Source organism: Neolamprologus multifasciatus, chromosome 18, assembly GCF_963576455.1.
Source record: "Neolamprologus multifasciatus chromosome 18, fNeoMul1.2, whole genome shotgun sequence".
Classification (NCBI taxonomy): Eukaryota; Metazoa; Chordata; class Actinopteri; order Cichliformes; family Cichlidae; genus Neolamprologus; species Neolamprologus multifasciatus.
The window spans coordinates 13046816-13064643 of NC_140456.1; the positions used below are offsets into that span (position 1 = coordinate 13046816).

Sequence of the window (17828 nt, forward strand, 5' to 3'; positions counted from 1 at the left end):
AACATCGCCCATTACAACAAAACCTGAACAGCCTGAGGTTCCTAAGAAAGAGCAAGGTACAGCGCCCGGGTTTTCCGCATTGAGTCATCATGCTAAAAATACAGTCACAGACAATTTATCATCCTTACTTCAGTGACAGGGTGGTGACTTTGTCTTTAAAACAGTCAAACTGACCTAAGTGCTCTGATTTGGCTTAAATGAGCAGCCCCCAAAACTTTGCTTTCCTTTTTAGAAAGTTTTCAAATAATCTGGGGGGACAAATTGGACCGTTTGGTAGACAGAATCCATGTGCGTCTCACTCTGTCGCACATGCATGCAAGCTTTAGATGGTTGGCATGGATGAGTCAGCAGCATCTATTAAGTGACAAACAATTATGGGCCTTTATCTGAGACTTTTAATAGCGGGACTAAGAAGAGACCTGATAACCGTGACAGTAGTCATAAAATTCCTTCAAGGAAGGGAAATAAATATTAGTTTAATTGATAACAAATATAAAAGACAAAAAGCCGGTGTTATAAGAACCAGCTGATGTTGAGAATTTTAAAAGGATGCATTAATCAGCGCTTAGCTGATAGGTTTTAGTTTTTGAATAAACATTTGTGAGGTTGAGCAACAGCAGGCAGAAAATACCAGCCAACAAAGAAGGAACTAGGCCTTAAATGACAGCAAATCTCTTTTGTTTCTCTTTTTTGTTTTTGTTTTCATGAACTCATGAGCAAAACACAATTTCAATGAGCTTCTGTTCTCAGTGCTCCTGCTTGTAATAGAGATGAACAGCTGTTAGCGACTTCTCTGAGCAAAACAGGTTAATCTGCAGAAAACACAAAAACAGTTTATAAAGTGAAGGTGCTTTTTTGCTTTCCTTTTTGTGTTCACTCCTGATTTATAAGAAGGGCACTAAAGCACAACTCATTTACACCAACTCTATCCATGTCATTACATAAAGCCGGCTAATGGTAACAGTAATCTGCCATCCACAAACCTACATTTACTGTGTTTGGGTGCCAGTGTTTGTGGAAAACATGCCAAATAAATTAGTCTGTTTATTTTACTAAAAACTGATGTTCTTTATGTTTTAAACAGGCCTTTGGCAACGCCAAGACCACAAAGAATAACAACTCCAGTCGCTTTGGGAAGTTCATCCAGCTCAACTACCTGGAAAGTGGTGTCATCAGAGGGTAAAGCGCCCTTTATTGTTTTTCTCATGGACCACCTCTGATTGAGTCGTGTCTCTTCAAAGTTAACCGTTTGCTTCATAGTAGTTTTTCTTCCAGTGTCACAAAAGAACAATGGCAGCTTCACGGGTTTTGTTGACGTTCTCTTCCTTTGTCTCTCTTTCAGGGCCGTTATTGAAAAGTACCTACTGGAAAAATGCCGCGTGGTGACCAGAGATAAGAGTGAGAGGTATAAATAAGACTCAAATAGAATACAAGATTCAAACATGTGCAATTTTTAGAAAATCTCTTCTGGCACTAATCATGTTCACACCACTCCCCAGTTTGTACAAGAAACCTCATGTCTACCATAGCCCAATAAAGGGGCTGAGTCATTAGGAAAGTTGAAGTGAAAATTGCTTCTCCTGCAGAAACTTCCATGTGTTCTACTATCTGCTGATGGGCGCGTCCAAAGACGAGCAGGAGGAGCTACATCTTCTAAAGCCACAGGATTATCTCTACCTCAAACAGGTACCTTTGATCCACAGGCTTTATAGCAGCAGTGAGAGAGAAAGTGGAAGACCAGCTTTAAATACATGCCATATATAACGTTATCAAATAGGTGAAAACCAGCGAGATATGTTTTATGGAAACAGACCTACAGGGTCTTGAGACTTCTTGGAAGTAAAGAGAAGCCTGTGAAAGCAGCTGCAGTATAATTAATAAACAGATATTCACATGAAGCTAAAAAAAAACTACACTTTAATTGCACTTAACACCACACATGCTTTTCCTCCAAATAATATTACTATATGGAGGACCTAAGAACGTGTCTGACATGTTCGTTACTTTTCTCACTGACTCTTTTACCCTTGTCTCCCTGTTTATAGATGTAGATTTAACTGAAATTACAGTTTAACCACCTGATAGGAGTGTCTCCTGTTTATTGCATCAACCAGGGAAAATTGATATTCCCATTTATGTTTTTAAATTTTTTTAGTAGCTTTTATATTTTAATGATGGTAAACATTCGTATGTATATGTTTTCCTTGTTATAGTCATGTGACATTCATCTGTTCAATTCAATTCAATTCAATTTTATTTATATAGCGCCAAATCACAACAAAAGTCGCCTCAAGGCGCTTCATAGATACAGAGAAAAACCCAACAATCATATGACCCCCTATGAGCAGCACTTTGGCGACAGTGGGAAGGAAAAACTCCCTTTTAACAGGAAGAAACCTCCGGCAGAACCAGGCTCAGGGAGGGGCGGCCATCTGCTGCGACCGGTTGGGGTGAGAGAAGGAAGACAGGATAAAAGACATGCTGTGGAAGAGAGACAGAGGTTAATAACAGATATGATTCAACACAGAGAGGTCTGTTAATACATAGAGAGCGAGAAAGGTGACTGGAAAGGAAAAACTCAATGCATCATGGGAATCCCCCGGCAGCCTACATCTATTGCAGCATAACTAAGGGAGGATTCAGGGTCACCTGGTCCAGCCCTAACTATATGCTTTAGCAAAAAGGAAAGTTTTAAGCCTAATCTTAAAAGTAGAGATAGTTGTGTGTCATAGCCAGCAGCCCATACCTTCAAAGGAAGGTGACTGGATTTTGTGGCAACATTGACTATGTCACCACACAATGCAACAGTAACTGAAATGCTACAAACTGGAGTAAATACAATTCAGTTTCATTTCTATAGCAACAACAGCAATAGCTATCTGTAGGGGCTGAAAATATGCCTTCTATGTGAGGATGAAGAGGCACCATAACCCTAAAAAGAGCCCCTGGTACACCACCAACCTGTTCATGTCTCTAATTGTTTTTCCTCTCGTGGTGACACACCCGCTGAGGAACAAACGCTGGGTAATGGCGATTCTGTTTTGAGACATGTTAAGCTAGAGACACTAGCCGTAGTGTATTATGCAGCTGATGTACAGGAAATAAACATCTGTTCACGTAAAGCTGAAAAACTGCACTTTTAACTGAAACACTGCCCGTGCTTCTCCACTAAATTACATTATTAAATGCATGACAAGTCTGGCATGTTTGTTTATTTTTCACTGACTCTTTTACCCTTGTCTCCCTGTTTATAGATGTAGATTTAACTGAAATTACAGTTTAACCACCTGAAAAGAGTGCTTGTACACTCGGACATGCGCAGACTGTTTTCTTTCGTGGTGATGAAGGGAAATGCTGGGCTGGCATGTAAAAGGGTATTTATTCTTCCAGGACCTGAAGCTTAGTAAAGGACCTCTCCAACAGCCAAACCCATGATATGACATTGACCAATGAGATGAAAGGAAGAAAAATCGGGTCAAAATTTGTACTTGTAACTTTAAATTTGCACACAAGCAAAGGGACTTGAGCGCAGAGTTTTATACGTAGTTTTTTGCTTTGTGTGTGCAACCTGTGCGACCTTAACGAAAAAATTTGTAACTTGTAAATATTTTTTACGAACAAAAATCTTTTTTACACGCACACAAATTCTCATCTAAAGATGCACAAACATCAAATTTTCAGATATTTCGGTTTACAAGATTACAAAACTCAGTTCACAAATACGCATTTGATTTAGAAGTACAAATTATTTATTACCACAATTTGAGCCCATAGTGCAGCAGCTTGTATTCTGCCAGTGTATACATCTGCCACTGCTCTCGTGTACTTTCCTCTAATAGTTCATTCACTGTGAAGACGCGATCACTGCTGAAGTCTTGTACGTTTCAGAAAAAGCAACTTTTGCTCAGTATTTCAAGTCCAACATGATCAGCTCAGTTTCACTCATGAAGACGTGCCAGTGCACAAGTATGCATGGAAACAGCAGCAATACCCACTGCAATACAGACTCCATACCGGTGCATGCACACAAAAAAACCACAGAGAAAGCATTTGATCTCAGCGTTACTGAGTTAAACCCAACATACAGGTTTGTGCATTCCTCAGTTTGCATGTACTTGCATGATGCAGTGTGTGGATTCTTATATAACTACATCCATAAACATCGGTCTTTGCTTAACATGTATTTCTGTTCTGCATGCTCTACAGGAAGACCTGCTTTTAGACGATGAGGAGAAACTTGGGCAAGAGTACAGGAGGCTCCATCAAGCTATGGAGATGGTTGGGTTCCTGCCCTCCACTAAGAAACAGTATGTATGATAATGATAGTAAGAGCTAAAATGCTACAGACTAGAATAAAAGTTATACTATACTAGTATCGGTAACAGGTCAGAGCTTGTACGAAAGCACCTGGCAGCCTCGGGACAAGGCATGTGCAGAAAAGCAAAAACAACATAGTTTGCATGCTGTTCAGGTTGGTTTCCCTGACAAAAAACCACCCACAGCAATTCATAGTTTGAAAAGGTGGGAAGTTTAAAAAAACAAAAGTAGTAATAAAGGGTTTCATAGATTTGGTCATGATTAACTCTCTTTTTATATTGAAGGAGGTGCAGACTTACACATGCAGCTTGCGTTTAAGCTTTTTTCTTTTAAGATAATGTGAAGTATCAGTAGCACTGGATGTCCCAAAAGGCAGCACTGATATATTTAGAGCAACAAAACAATGTTAAATATGCCACCAGTTTTGGGCACAACTAGATTAACTTTGCATGGTTCACAGTTTTAAGTAATCCGTATTTAGCTCATATGTTTGTTTTGTGGGTTTTGCTGAGATGACTACATTGAAGATGTTGCCAGTGTCATTTAGAGCAATCTGAGGCTTTAATATGAACACTTAAAAAGTAAAAATCCATCAATTTTCTTCTACTTATTTAATTAAAGGGGCAGAGGCCTGGTGCCTGCCCCAAGACAGGCCCTTGGGTTTGAATCCATCTGTGTGGACTTTGCATGTTCTCTCCAGGTGCTCCAGCCTCCTCCCACAATCCATTCAGGTCTTTGGACTGTGGGAGGAAGCAGACGAGGTTGAATAGACAGATTATATTACGGATACAGATTATATTGAAATTTAAATTCTGTGATACTATATGACAAAGTGAACATTTGGTTCTTACATTTGATAAGATTAACTGACTGTGTTTGTGTCCAATGTACAGCATATTTTCCATCCTCTCCGCCATCCTCCACTTGGGTAACGTCACATTCACTCAGTCAGAGGACCCTCCGCGTTTGGAGGTTGGACCTCCTGAAGTCTTGTCTATACTGTCAGACCTGTTGAAGGTATGATCAGAAACAGCCGACTTAGTGTTACTGCAGTGTACTGCATACTGCTACATTTGTAATGGTCACTTGAAATTGTCCAGTTAAGTTCCAGAGAAAATGAAAACTAAACTGCATCAGTGTGGTTTGTAAATAAACATGTCTCAGCCTGTAATTTTAGTGGCATTTGCAGAAGATTGAAGAAATGCCTCAATACTTATGTATTTCTTTTTATTTCCAGGTGGAAGAGGAATCACTGGTGAATACTTTGATCAAGAGAAAAATGATAACTGCCAGCTTCACCATAGCTTTACCGTACACACTAGATGAGGTAGTTTAAATGTTAACTTGATCTTTAATTTTACAAGTCAACTTTTATTCCCTTCTTCCTACATTAACGTCACATTTTAATCATCAGCTATATAGAAGAGAGAGATGATGTCACCCTGATGTCACCCAGTAGTTGGTTAGTTTCTTTTTAGGAAGCCTCAAGCCTCAGCATGTTCAGCGTCATCATCAAGATGACTAGACTAGTGTATGAAGCTGCAAAAAAATAAATCCAAAATTAGTCTCCATTCTGACTCTTACAGGAACCAAAACAAAACTCATGAGGAAAAGTGTTGCTAAGATTATAGATCAAGGGGTTTGAGCCATGTTTCTCTCATAGACTTTTATAGAATTAAACCCCTAAAACAGCGGTCCACAGCGTTTTTTTTGCACCACTGACCGGTTTAATGTCAGACAATATTTTCATGGACCGTCCTTTAATGTGTAGCAGATAAATACAACAATACGACCAAGACAAAAACTGTGGTGTTTTGTAAATATAATAATAAACGCAAATTCAGTGTGTAATTGTGTAACTTTATTAGCAGCGTCCATAGTACCAGTTGAAAACACGCCTCAACCACATTCCATAACAAGGTATAGACACCGCAACATTAGTGATTCAGCAATTCCCCGATGAGCAATCATTTGCTGTTGGTTACTGTCACCGCAATCAGGGGAGGCTTTTTCCCAAACTCTGGGAAGAAGCAGGCAAGTTAAAGCCGTACAGAAGAGGCATGTAAGCACATCAGGGTAGAAAGGAAACACTCCCTTTTTATACTGAAAAACGAGTTTTGACACTCGTGATGCTAATATTATGTGACTGTAATGTTATGCTCCTGTGCTTTCAGGCCGTCGCAATGCGAGACTCCATGGCCCAATCTTTATACGGCGCTCTGTTTGACTGGATCATCCTTCACATCAACCATGCGACCATGAACAGACGAGACATGGAGGAGTCTGTCTCAGTGAGTCGCATGATTCAATATAATAACGATATAATTGAGATGAAAAGCCTTTCCTTACTTTTCCATATCCAAATTCATTCCTGCCAGGCTGCTTCACTTTAGATTCAATTTTTATACGATTAGATTCAAATAAATCCATTAATATATGTTTGCTTTTTTTAAAATGGAACAGGTCTGTGTAATATTAGCTCATAAATTAACACTTTTGAGTATGGTGCCTTTGAATTTGTCTGGATTGCTGTTTTGTTTTTAGTGTTTGTCCATCGGTGTCCTGGATATGTTTGGGTTTGAAAACCTCCAGTCAAACAGTTTTGAGCAGCTGTGCATCAACTACGCCAACGAGACACTGCAATGTTACATCAACCAGAACATCTTCAGGCTTGAGCAAGTAGGTTTACTTATACACATTTACAACAAGAAAAAGTTCTTTTCATTATTATAACTGGACACACCATACACGTGCGCTTAACTGACAAGTTCTGAAATACGTTCTTCTTCACAGCATTTCACACACATATTGGCATGTCTTACAACATACACTCAATGGCCACATTTTTTTAAACATTTTTTTCTGTTTTCTTTACTTTCAAATCAAAGAATATTGAGCAGTCAGACAACAAATTGAATATGTGCAATAAATTGAAATTTGCGGATGGTAAATTTCAATTTACTATCATTGCAACACTGTGTTACTAACGGCATTCCTGAGCTTGGAAGACTGATTCACAGTAACACATGACATGATTGCGTAAATGTGTTATGATAAATGCCAGGAGGAGTTTGTGGAAGACAGCATTGTCTGGAAAAACATCGAGTTCAGCGACAACACCGACTGCGTTCAGCTGTTCGACAAGAAGTCGATCGGACTCTTCGACCTGCTGGAGAAGGAGAGCAGGTAAGTGAACTCATACTACTGTAGACCTTATTAATTTAATTTTCATCTATATTTTATTTTTTTTTAAAATTCAGTTTCCATAGTTCATTTGCTTGTTGAAATTATTGTTTTGTTACATAAAAATGTCTGATTAGTTCAGGTGTTCGTTTTACACTAATTAGACTCTCAAGACACAGAAAATGTTTCAGTACTTAAAGCCACCTCAGGCTGGCTGTGTAGGGAAAAAACTATGACATGTTTTTACTATATTTTAATTTGCTTTATAAGTAAAATATAAATAAAAATAAATAAAATAAAAATATTATTGTTAATTTGATTGTATTTTTTTTTAATCAACCCTAATTTTTTTTTTATTTTTTACTTTTGCTAAAATGTTTTTTTTAAAACTAGTGGGAAATCTTAGTTTAGTTTTTGTTAATATTGGTGATGGGGGGGGGGGGGGTTAAAGAAACAAATACAATTTACATTATTGAAACTATTTAATTGTTTAATTACAAGGTAATGTAGTTAAAATAGAAATTTTGGGTTAATGACATATAATGACAATCATCACTTCGGTGAGGACATACTTTATACTTCAGTTATGTATTAGCAGATGAGTTAAACTTTTTGCCTTTTGCATCAGTTTATTTGTTACCAAAAATATACTGAAATAAAAGATGTGTCCGAGAGCACAAACCTCCAGCGAGGCAGCTCACATTCTGGGCAGTTTTAATTTTATTTTGCACATATTCAGATTGTTTTGTTTCATTTTTGTTTTTCTTCACACTTTAAGAAGTTTTTAGTGCAGTAAAAACAAGTTCAGACGGGCTTTTATTTGACCTGGTAAAAGACACATTGATATACGTGACATAATTCTGTGTGTAATCATTGTTTTTATTAATGCGGCTGTAGTTCATGTGTGGCGTTCATTTAATTGTAGTAAAATTCATTCAAGTGTTCAGTAATTAATATTAATTGAAGTTTGTTTTTGTTTAAAACATGTTGTACACGTATTCAAATGGTTATATATTTAAATGATTGTAACCCGTTACTGTAATGAGAAAAAAAATCAAGTACACCGGCATTAGAACAGACTGTAATTAATCTTTTCTGAACGCTTAAATTAAAAAAGAGTTGAATAAAAATTCAGTTTGAATTGTTTTTCGGGCAAATCACAGCTAATAACAGGTAGAGATGATTCAGTTCATCACTGTATACTTTCTGTATTGTCAGTCTAGTAAATATGCCAAAGCCAACTTTTCTTTTTAAAATGTAATTATTTCTCTATGTAACGTCAGTTTAAAAAAAAAAAACACTATGGGATGAAATTACTTTTTTTTATTTTTGCGGTTGCCTTTATCTCGTCTTAACATTGTTTAGTTGTACATTTATTCCATATGTCAGCGGTCCCCAACCCCCAGGAGTCATTTGGTGCTGGGCTGCGAGAGTTGAGGCTTTCAGGTCTTCAGGGTTTTTATTGGTTTTTATCTTTTTTTTTTTTTTTTTTTTTTAGCGTTTTTTTTATTTTATTTTATTTTATTTTTTTTTTTTTTTTTTTTTTGCGTTTTTTATTGTTAACTCCGTTTTCCTGGGTCTTTTCCTGGGTGTTATCAATAAATCTTCTTTTTTGGTTTTTTTTTTTTTTTGTTGTATTTATCTGCGACACCTTAAAGGCTGGTCCGTAAAAATACTGTTGGACATAAACTGGTCCGTGGCCCAAAAAAGGCTGGTGACCGCTGCCTTATGTCATGTATTTTTCTTTCTCACTGTGTTTCTTCAGCCTCACCGAGGCCACAGACAAGAGTCTGCTGGAAAAGATAAAGAAGCAGCATCAGGACAACCCATACTACAAACCATCTCCACACACAGAGCCAACTTTTGTGATTCAACACTTTGCTGGGAGGGTTAAATATCACATCAAGGTGGAGTAAAATTCTTCTCTTTTTTTTTTTTTGGCTTTGCAGTAACCTTGTTTGATAAGGAAGTGTGGGGGAAAAAACTCTTTGCAGCCAAGTGAATCATTAATTCCCTCCACAGAGAAAACTGTGGAAGCATTGTTAGTTTTTAGTGTCAGACACATGTGTAAACACTGCGAAGGCTGTGAACCACACACGGTGGTGTACTGATCATTACTATTTCTCGTTCATTAGGACTTCAGAAAGAAAAACACAGAGCACATGCGTCCTGATGTCATATCACTTCTGCGGAGCAGTGAGCGCTCCTTCATCCATCACTTGGTTGCTTCCAGCCCAGAAGCACAGTTCAGATGGGGTGTCCTCCGAGCAGCCATCCGCATCCTCACAGTATTCAAGAACCTGGGACGTCGGCGGGAAAAATTAAGTGGGTAGTTTAGTTATGGTTGACAGTTATCTAAAAAAAAAGAAGAGAAAAGTGAATTTCCTTTGTAGGACAACATTGGCACCTTTGTTTGACTTTTTTCCTTAATGTGTTTGTCAGCCTTTATCCCGACAGTCGAGTTTCTTTATGTGAAATGTTTCTCATTTTTGTTATAATGTACAACTAGCTTGCTTTACTGTCACCACAGCTGCTGCAAGGCGGAAGTCTTTTAAAGAGATACAAGATAAGCGCCAGAGTACTTTGAGTCAACTATCCAGGTAAATATAAGACACAAGTACATGAATGGCACATATTGGAAATTAGTCTCGATGCAGACACCAACAAGACATATGTCGTTTAGCACTGGAACATGAATAAAAAGCTTAACATCCAGTGAGTTAAGATTCACATGGTCATATAAGCAAAAAAACAAAACATAGCATAAGAATAGTTCTGTGCTGATAAAGTTAAAGAGGTTCTCTCATTCTTGCAGTACCAGCACGAGTCTGGATTTCTCCTTTGAAGGCTCTGATGAACGACCAGTTGATGTATTTGATTTTTTGGCCATGGGTCACGACCAAACCAGCCAGCCCGTCTGCTGTACTGTGCAGAAAAGGTGAGTTTCCTTTTGGTTAAACAGTTATATTATATATAGCAGTTTTTCATAATCCTCTTTCTGTCTGTTTTCTGCAGGAGAACTAAAAGCGGTCGACAGAAGCAGATTATTCCAAAGGTAAAGCCTCACTATAACTCATGGATGTTAACTGATTCTTTATCAATAGTCTTTGATTTTGTTTTAGAGTCAGGAAGCTCACAGTTATATTTATGTTTTATCAAACAGAACCTTGTTGATTTGCGTTCTCTCCGACACATTATTGGTCTCACGGGGCACGACCTAACCAGCAAATCCATCTTCCATCCTCACCGAAAATCAAATCCTTCTACAGTAGGCTCTCAGTTCCAGGTTTGTCTTCAGCATAACGTCTAAAATATCCCTGGTGTGGAAACATTTTAATACTATGTCATTCTTAACGGGGATATCCTCAAGTGACACCCTATCAGAAAGGCTTAAAAACTCTGTTGCCGTTTAAGATGAAGAACTTTAATGAAAACTTGCTCACTGTTTGTATGCTTCTTGCAGACATCACTCACAACTCTGATGGACAGAATTGCAAAAGCCGAGCCTTTCTTCATTTTCTGTGTGCGCGCCAATGCTGAAAAGGTAATCTGTGAATCTGTGGCATCATCATTATGAAGTTTATATGTTTCACTGGATAAGAAACTTCATCATTTTTTTTTTTGTTTTTTTGTTTATTTAAACAGAAGGAGCTGTGCTTTGATGATAAACTTGTCCTAAACCAAATCAGGTATACAGGCTTACTGAAGATGGTTCACATCCAGAAGTCTGGCTACAGTGCCAAATACACATTTCAGGTGGGCACTCGTTTTAATGTGATTCTACTTATAAATGTATATAAATAATCATCCTCGGGAAAGGAACAACTGATTCATTCATTTTCATCTTCTGATGCTGTTTTTCTCTCAATGGCAGGAATTTGTTGAGAAGTTTAGGATTTTGTTTCCACAAGGAACTGCTGCAACTCCAGCGCACATCACTGCACTGTTTGAGTGGATGGCTTTGGATAAGAAGACTTACCAAATAGGAAAAACAAAGGTAGATCACAATATCACTTTTCAAACCAATCAGCCCCATATTAAATTGCCTCTGGTCTCCCTTTAAAAGCGTTCGTTAATAACTACAATTTCAGATTCCAATAATACAATTTAGAATTCTGACGCAAGTAAACTAATAAACACACATAAATGTCAGAGAAGCAGGGTGTGTGTGTGCTAAAATCTAGAGAAGAGTTAACTGCACAAATGTGTCTGCATTTATTGTATGTATGGCATCTTCTTATCTACTCAGGTTTTCCTTAAGGAAAAAGAACGGCAACTGCTTCAAGACACACTCAACAAAGAAGTGATGCGCCGCATCATCACCCTGCAGCGCTGGTTCCGCACGTGCCTCATAAGGTTCCACTTTCTGCACAAAAGAGATGCTACAATGATCATACAGGTGCAGCACTTTTGTTTAACTCACTGCTAAACAAAAACAAAAAACACTGACGCCAGTAACTGAAAATGTTCGTCAAAGTCAAAAACATACTTGATTAGGGCTAAAATAGTATTTCTGCTCTTACAGAGGAGATGGCGTCAGTTTTCTCTGACCCAAAATCGAACCGCTACATTGATGCAGGCAGCATGGAGGACGTCCAAACACACGGAGTGGAAGCAGGATGATGGCGGCTCCAAAGACCGGGACAGACGGGAAAGGTACTGACATGGCTGAAGTGCATTACAGAAGTAACAGCTCTTGTAGTTATTATTCAGATATGTCATTACTCAGATCATGAACATTACACTGATTAATCTCTTTGAATTGATGATGTATCCCACACTCAGTGCATTAGGCTCATTTATCTGGCGCAGAGTGCTGCATGCAAGCAAGCAGTAGATGATTTCCGATTAATACTATAAGGAAATATGTGTTTGCTCACAAACACGTGCCCTTGAAAATCAAGTTTATCTATTTTTAAAGGCATGCATTTATCTGGGTATGTACGCTGAAATGCACCATTTGAAAAATATGCCGCTTCAGTGCCCTCTGGTGGCTAAATAATAGTAGGACAAAATAGGATATGTACTAATCTGTGATAGCTTTACGGCAGCAAGATGGTCCCTGGTTTAATAATTTCAGGTAAAATGAGAATTTAGCAGTTAAAAACTGTTAGGATTCGTATTCATTTCTCTTTTTTTTTCTTTTTCTTTTTTTTTTTTTTAATAACAGCTTGGGAAAAAGGGAGTTGAAGAGGCAGGAAAAAATGGAGCAGCCTGACCCAGTCAATAGTCATGCTGTACAGCGGGACAGAAGCAATGAGAAACGTCAAGGCAAATCCCCTCCATCACTCACCAGACCCTTCTCCGTCCCTGTAGATCTAGTTTCCATTAACAATGACTCCACCAGCCACACTAAGGGAAACACACTTCAGCGCTACAAAAATATTGGAGGATTCAAGGAGAAGGCCGATAAGTGGAAGGACAACAGACATAGTGAAGGAGATTCAGGTTCTGAAGCACTCTGGCACAGAAATTATAGGAGAAATAAATTTCAGTAAGTTTTTCAACTTCTACAGTCAGTGGTTCTGCTAATATGGCCTCAGAAAAATGTTTTGAATACAGTGTTAGATCCAAGGTCCAAATATGGGCAACCACCACAGCACATTTTATTATTGATGTTTTTGAAGTGAAGACTTTTACTTTTGAGTCTTTGTGAGCTCAAAGTTTAATAGGATGTTGAAGCCTGTTTCTTCATTCTTTGGTGACCAATTAAGCAGATAAGTGTTTAACTGGTATTTTGTAGATTTTCACTGAAAATCTGATCGTGTGGCTCAGTGAGACGATGATGTAGGTGAAGGAGGCCATTGTTAGGCTGAAAAGAAACCCACCAAGAGATTGTTGAAACTTTAGGTGTGGCCACATTAACAAATCCAATAAATTTTTAAAGACTAGGGAGTGCTAAGCACACCAAAATGCCCAAAATGGGAGACACATTTTTTCCTTAGCTAAGAAAAGCCTCTCCCAGCAAGTCCAAAACATTCTTTAGCAGGTAGGCATATCATTGTCAAGGTCTGCAATCAAGAGATGAATGTGAATAGGGTGAAGATGAGACAATAGCTGGGAAAATGTCTGTTACTGCAGCTTTTAAAAAAAACAAAACAACTTTGCTCAGAAAGTTGAAAGTTACACTAAAGAAGGAGTTCAGTTAAACAGCAAAGAGCTCAGAGAGTCCAAATCTAAATGATTCAGCAAGAAGCTTAAACCCAAAATGAATGTAGGGCGCGCGGTATGACCAAGGTTTTCTGAGTCGGTCTTTGTGGCAGCACAGTGCAAACAGATGTTTGAGAAAGTGATCAGCTGCATCTCCACTATGTGGTGCAGAGGATGGTCATTATCCACAGCCACAGTTATTTGGATGACCTCTGCATCAGCTGACAGAGGAATCCAAACAGTGTGTGGATTCACACTAGATCCAAACACCAGTAGCAATGACAAATTCCCTTAGTGAGTAATACGGATGCATTTCTGAAGGAAATTATTACGCAATCAACATCCCAGTCTGCCTGAAAAGTCCTGATGCCATTGAAGGTCGCACTGTGGTCCGGGAAGTGAGAGTGTGTCTTCATGTAAAGCGCATCAAACTGCACTCTTTGTTCCCTCTGGTGTTAATCGGCTCACCAGAGCTGGTCCATCTTATATTCCACAAAGATCACATGCTCCCCGATGATCGTTAGAACAGCTCCAGATTTCAAATCCCAGCTGGGATTTCAGACTTTGCTCTGGGCAGTCACATCATCATTGATGATCAGGTGTTGGAAATTCTCTGTCGTTGAGACTGCAAAGGAAGACAAGTAGTAGGCTTTTAGATCTTGACTTTGAAAGACTGGGGAAAACAAAAGACAGCCACTTCATTTGCTTGAATGTGAGCCAAAAAAAACAACGTTAGATGGAGATAAAGTTAGTAAAATGAACAAAAAGCACAACAGCAGCAGGTTCTGCCACTTGCTTCCAATGAATGGCGTAATAAAAGCAGAGGGTTTACACTGAGGCAAAGAAAGGCATTAAACTTGATTGGGCTAGCACAGTTCTGGAAAAGAAGACAAAAAAGAATTTTGGACAGATGAAATCACCTGAAATTATGTCAGTTTGTCCAATTACCCTTGAGCCTCTGAAAATAGGGGACTGTTTGTGTTTTTTGGGTTTTTTTTAAAGGCTGTAATTCCTAAACCCTGTACAATAGTACTGGTACAACCCTTGACTTAAAGCTGCAAGTCTGCACAGTCTCAAACTCAAAACTAAAAAGACAAAACTACAAAGATGATACCATTGTCCAAATAGTTATGGGTCTAACTGTATGACATGCTTTCTGTTTAAGCATCTTGAATAAGTATTTCTGCCTTAAGATCCTAAAGTATATATTCTCATGCTATTAATAATGATTGGAAAGTGTTTTATATTTAGTCAAACAATCACTCATTGCTTTTATTTCCCTCTACAAACAGCACCAAAAAGTCCATGTCTGCAGATGAACTTTCCAAGATCAGCTCATCAGGCTCTGACAGCTCATCTTCAGTCAATGAGGTAACATCAGCTCCTGTATCAGTGATTGACCTAAAAAGTTTAATTTAACCTGTCTTTATTATTTTTGTGCTCTTATTGAGTGATTGTTAGTGTCCTTGCTGCAAGTATGATAGTGTTGTAGCTTTGTATACTGTGAGCTAATGTTACAGTGAAAAACACATGAAAGGTCTCGCAGACCTCGTACCTCATCACTTTCCCTGGCCCAATTAGGTCAAGGTCCGGGTCCGCAAGCGCAAGAAACACAAGCGGCGGTTAGCCTACGCCCGCAGTGGTTTGATGTGTAACTTTGGTGGCTCCAAGGAGAGCGAGTACTGGAGCTTTCCGCTGCCGCCCGTAAGTCCCTGTGTGGCCAGTCTGACGGGCTTGATCAGTAGCACCGATGTCCGGGACCTCAAATCCAAGGTTGGATATAGGGATTTTTTTGCCAACCAGATCTCTTCTCTGCATGCAACTCTTGCATGTGTATGTACCAAATGGTTGGATAGCTTGGATTGTTCTGGGCCTTCTGATTTCTGCTGTGCAGGCCAGGACAGTGAAAAATGGGCTGTTGCTTTCAAGCAGAAGGGAAATATTAAAGCCCGTTTTTAAAGCTAATTTCTGATCTTTCTTGTCTTTCCACCCATAAGGAATTGTACATATTAAAGTAACATATGTTCCTCTTGACCCTGATAATGCATATATGCAAATATGACTTGTTGATTTCCTCTTTACAGAGCCATCCTGGTCTATTAATGACTGCTTAACATTAGGGCTACCACAAAAAAGATTTTTTTGTTAGTAACAGATTATTTTTGCAATTAGTTGACTAATCAGATCATGCATCCTTTGGACGTAAAACGTCCAGCTTATTGCACCAGCATGCATGTGCTCTTATATAACTATCATTAGCTTACAGCTTGAAGTGTTTACGGTATGTGCTAACTAAAAAGAAAGACAAGATGATAGTTTATTAAACTTTTAATGAAATTTGCAGATTGTCTCAGTGGGGTTTAATAAACTCAGTCGTCTGCCCTTTGCTCCATCAAATATAACAGGACACTGGAGTAAATACTTAATATCATTTCATTCAGTGTAAAGATTTATTTGCAAGATGCCAAAACAGACAAAATTGAAAGTTACAAATATGCATGAAACAAATTCAGACATGGTGCAGATGTGTGTGTCACAAATTAATCTGGCTATAGGCTAAGGCACTTGGCCACAGGTGGCGATAGTTGACTCGACTCCATTTGAGTGTACACAAAGTAAACTGCATGCTTTAGTTGTGAAGCGAAAATGCTGAAATCGGAGTGATAAAACTTACGAGCGGAACGATAACGAATACAAGATCCTCCTGATTGTTTAATCTGGCTGTCCTGTGAACAGCATCAGCATGATGTTAATTGTTTGCCGTTTTCGCGATCGCCTCGTGTATGAGAAAATCACCAAGTAAACTCGCAACATTTTTAAACATTTTGTTGTTCAGCAGCAACAAGACTGACGGACTGTGTTTGAGGTAATATCACAAATGTCACAGATTTAATATTTGGTGTTTATTTGCTGGCTTGTCGGTAGCGGCCCTTTAAAAGCAAGTCTACCACACATCTATTCGACCAACGCCAGTTGATCTGCGACGCCAGTTAATCTGGAACACCGGCTCTAGTGAGCCTTGACCACCCGGCTAGCTATTGAGCTGGTGGGTAACAGACGTCTCTGAAAACGTCAGGGCACTTATGCAAATATGTGATGTCTTGATAAATTGGGCAAATATTTGAAGTTTACACAGCTACATTCTCGCCTAAAAATATCTTAAAAGTTTATTTTGTGACCCAAAAAGACACCCGACACAAATATGGTAAAAAGGAGGACGCATTTGTCGCAGCATTTAGAGGAGTCTTTGAATATGGACATCCTTCGTCGCGTCGCTGTTGCGTAATCGACCTACAAATGCGGCTTACGAAAGATGCAAAAGACACCTCTGAACTTGGACACAGCTAAGATACCGGAGACTGGTTCTTCTTCTTTGGCGTTTAACTGAAGCTGGTGATGGACTGTCACTATTGTGCTGCAGTTATATCATGTGCATTGGGTGTGGTTTGGTGGAGGCACTTGTAAATTTAAATGGAAGCCTTTAAGATGATATTGGTGCTTGCGCAGCAGGGGAGCACGGTTGGGGGGAAAGGAGCGACTGTCACTTTGGATCAGAACGTGATTTGTTTTGTTGTTGTTGGCTTCTTTACACAATTTGTGCTCTAGTTTTTAAAATCTTTGTTTCAGATAACTGATGGCTCAACGTTCTCCCTTCCAATCCACAACACCAATGAGGACAGCATAGGACATCACGACACCAGCACCCCTGATAGGTGAAGCCCTCACTCAGTTAATTTATAAAAATTCAAAATCCAACATTAACGTTCTGAGATAATTTGATATTCTGCTACATGAAATTTATGCAGGTTGTCTTTTTTGCAGGGCTTGGTCTCTCGGTAAATTCCTGAGGAAAATGGCACCCAGAATATCCCCCAGCAATGAATCTCCAACAGATAAAGCAGGTAACCACAAGTCTGGAAATGCAGATTCGGTGTATTTATATAATGCAACAGTGCTGACACTTTAATGACAGACATGTAGTAAACTTTAAAGGGCTGCAGGAGATATTTAAAGATATTTAAAGTCATTTTTTTGTGTGGAAATGGAGAAGAAAGGGAAGTAAATGTTGTGTCTTCCCTATCATGGTTTACCTTGTGTATTGTCATACCACTGTTTGACACACTTGTTATGTTTAGTGTAATAGCCGTAAAAGCAGCGGTGTCACACAAAAGCCCAGA

At 38.8% G+C, this 17828-nt stretch overlaps 1 protein-coding gene across 5 annotated transcripts in view; it reads left to right on the top strand.

Moving 5' to 3' along the window:
* The window catches only part of myo9b (myosin IXb), a 32841-nt gene that overhangs the window by 8194 nt on the left and 6819 nt on the right, over nucleotides 1-17828 (top strand). For 2 of the 5 annotated variants that reach the window (XM_085140368.1, XM_085140370.1), the window contains exons 3-27: nucleotides 1085-1179; nucleotides 1343-1405; nucleotides 1587-1686; nucleotides 4207-4307; nucleotides 5211-5334; nucleotides 5555-5644; nucleotides 6492-6608; nucleotides 6862-6996; nucleotides 7382-7503; nucleotides 9266-9407; nucleotides 9636-9825; nucleotides 10031-10100; nucleotides 10316-10438; nucleotides 10516-10555; nucleotides 10664-10786; nucleotides 10964-11044; nucleotides 11146-11256; nucleotides 11375-11497; nucleotides 11750-11899; nucleotides 12026-12156; nucleotides 12671-12994; nucleotides 14943-15021; nucleotides 15232-15423; nucleotides 17278-17363; nucleotides 17473-17552. In XM_085140368.1, the coding sequence (XP_084996494.1) occupies nucleotides 1085-1179; nucleotides 1343-1405; nucleotides 1587-1686; nucleotides 4207-4307; nucleotides 5211-5334; nucleotides 5555-5644; nucleotides 6492-6608; nucleotides 6862-6996; nucleotides 7382-7503; nucleotides 9266-9407; nucleotides 9636-9825; nucleotides 10031-10100; nucleotides 10316-10438; nucleotides 10516-10555; nucleotides 10664-10786; nucleotides 10964-11044; nucleotides 11146-11256; nucleotides 11375-11497; nucleotides 11750-11899; nucleotides 12026-12156; nucleotides 12671-12994; nucleotides 14943-15021; nucleotides 15232-15423; nucleotides 17278-17363; nucleotides 17473-17552 (2992 nt within the window). The remainder of the gene's footprint in view (nucleotides 1-1084; nucleotides 1180-1342; nucleotides 1406-1586; nucleotides 1687-4206; nucleotides 4308-5210; nucleotides 5335-5554; nucleotides 5645-6491; nucleotides 6609-6861; nucleotides 6997-7381; nucleotides 7504-9265; nucleotides 9408-9635; nucleotides 9826-10030; nucleotides 10101-10315; nucleotides 10439-10515; nucleotides 10556-10663; nucleotides 10787-10963; nucleotides 11045-11145; nucleotides 11257-11374; nucleotides 11498-11749; nucleotides 11900-12025; nucleotides 12157-12670; nucleotides 12995-14942; nucleotides 15022-15231; nucleotides 15424-17277; nucleotides 17364-17472; nucleotides 17553-17828) is intronic. The other 3 variants (XM_085140371.1, XM_085140369.1, XM_085140372.1) reach the window with 3 other exon arrangements.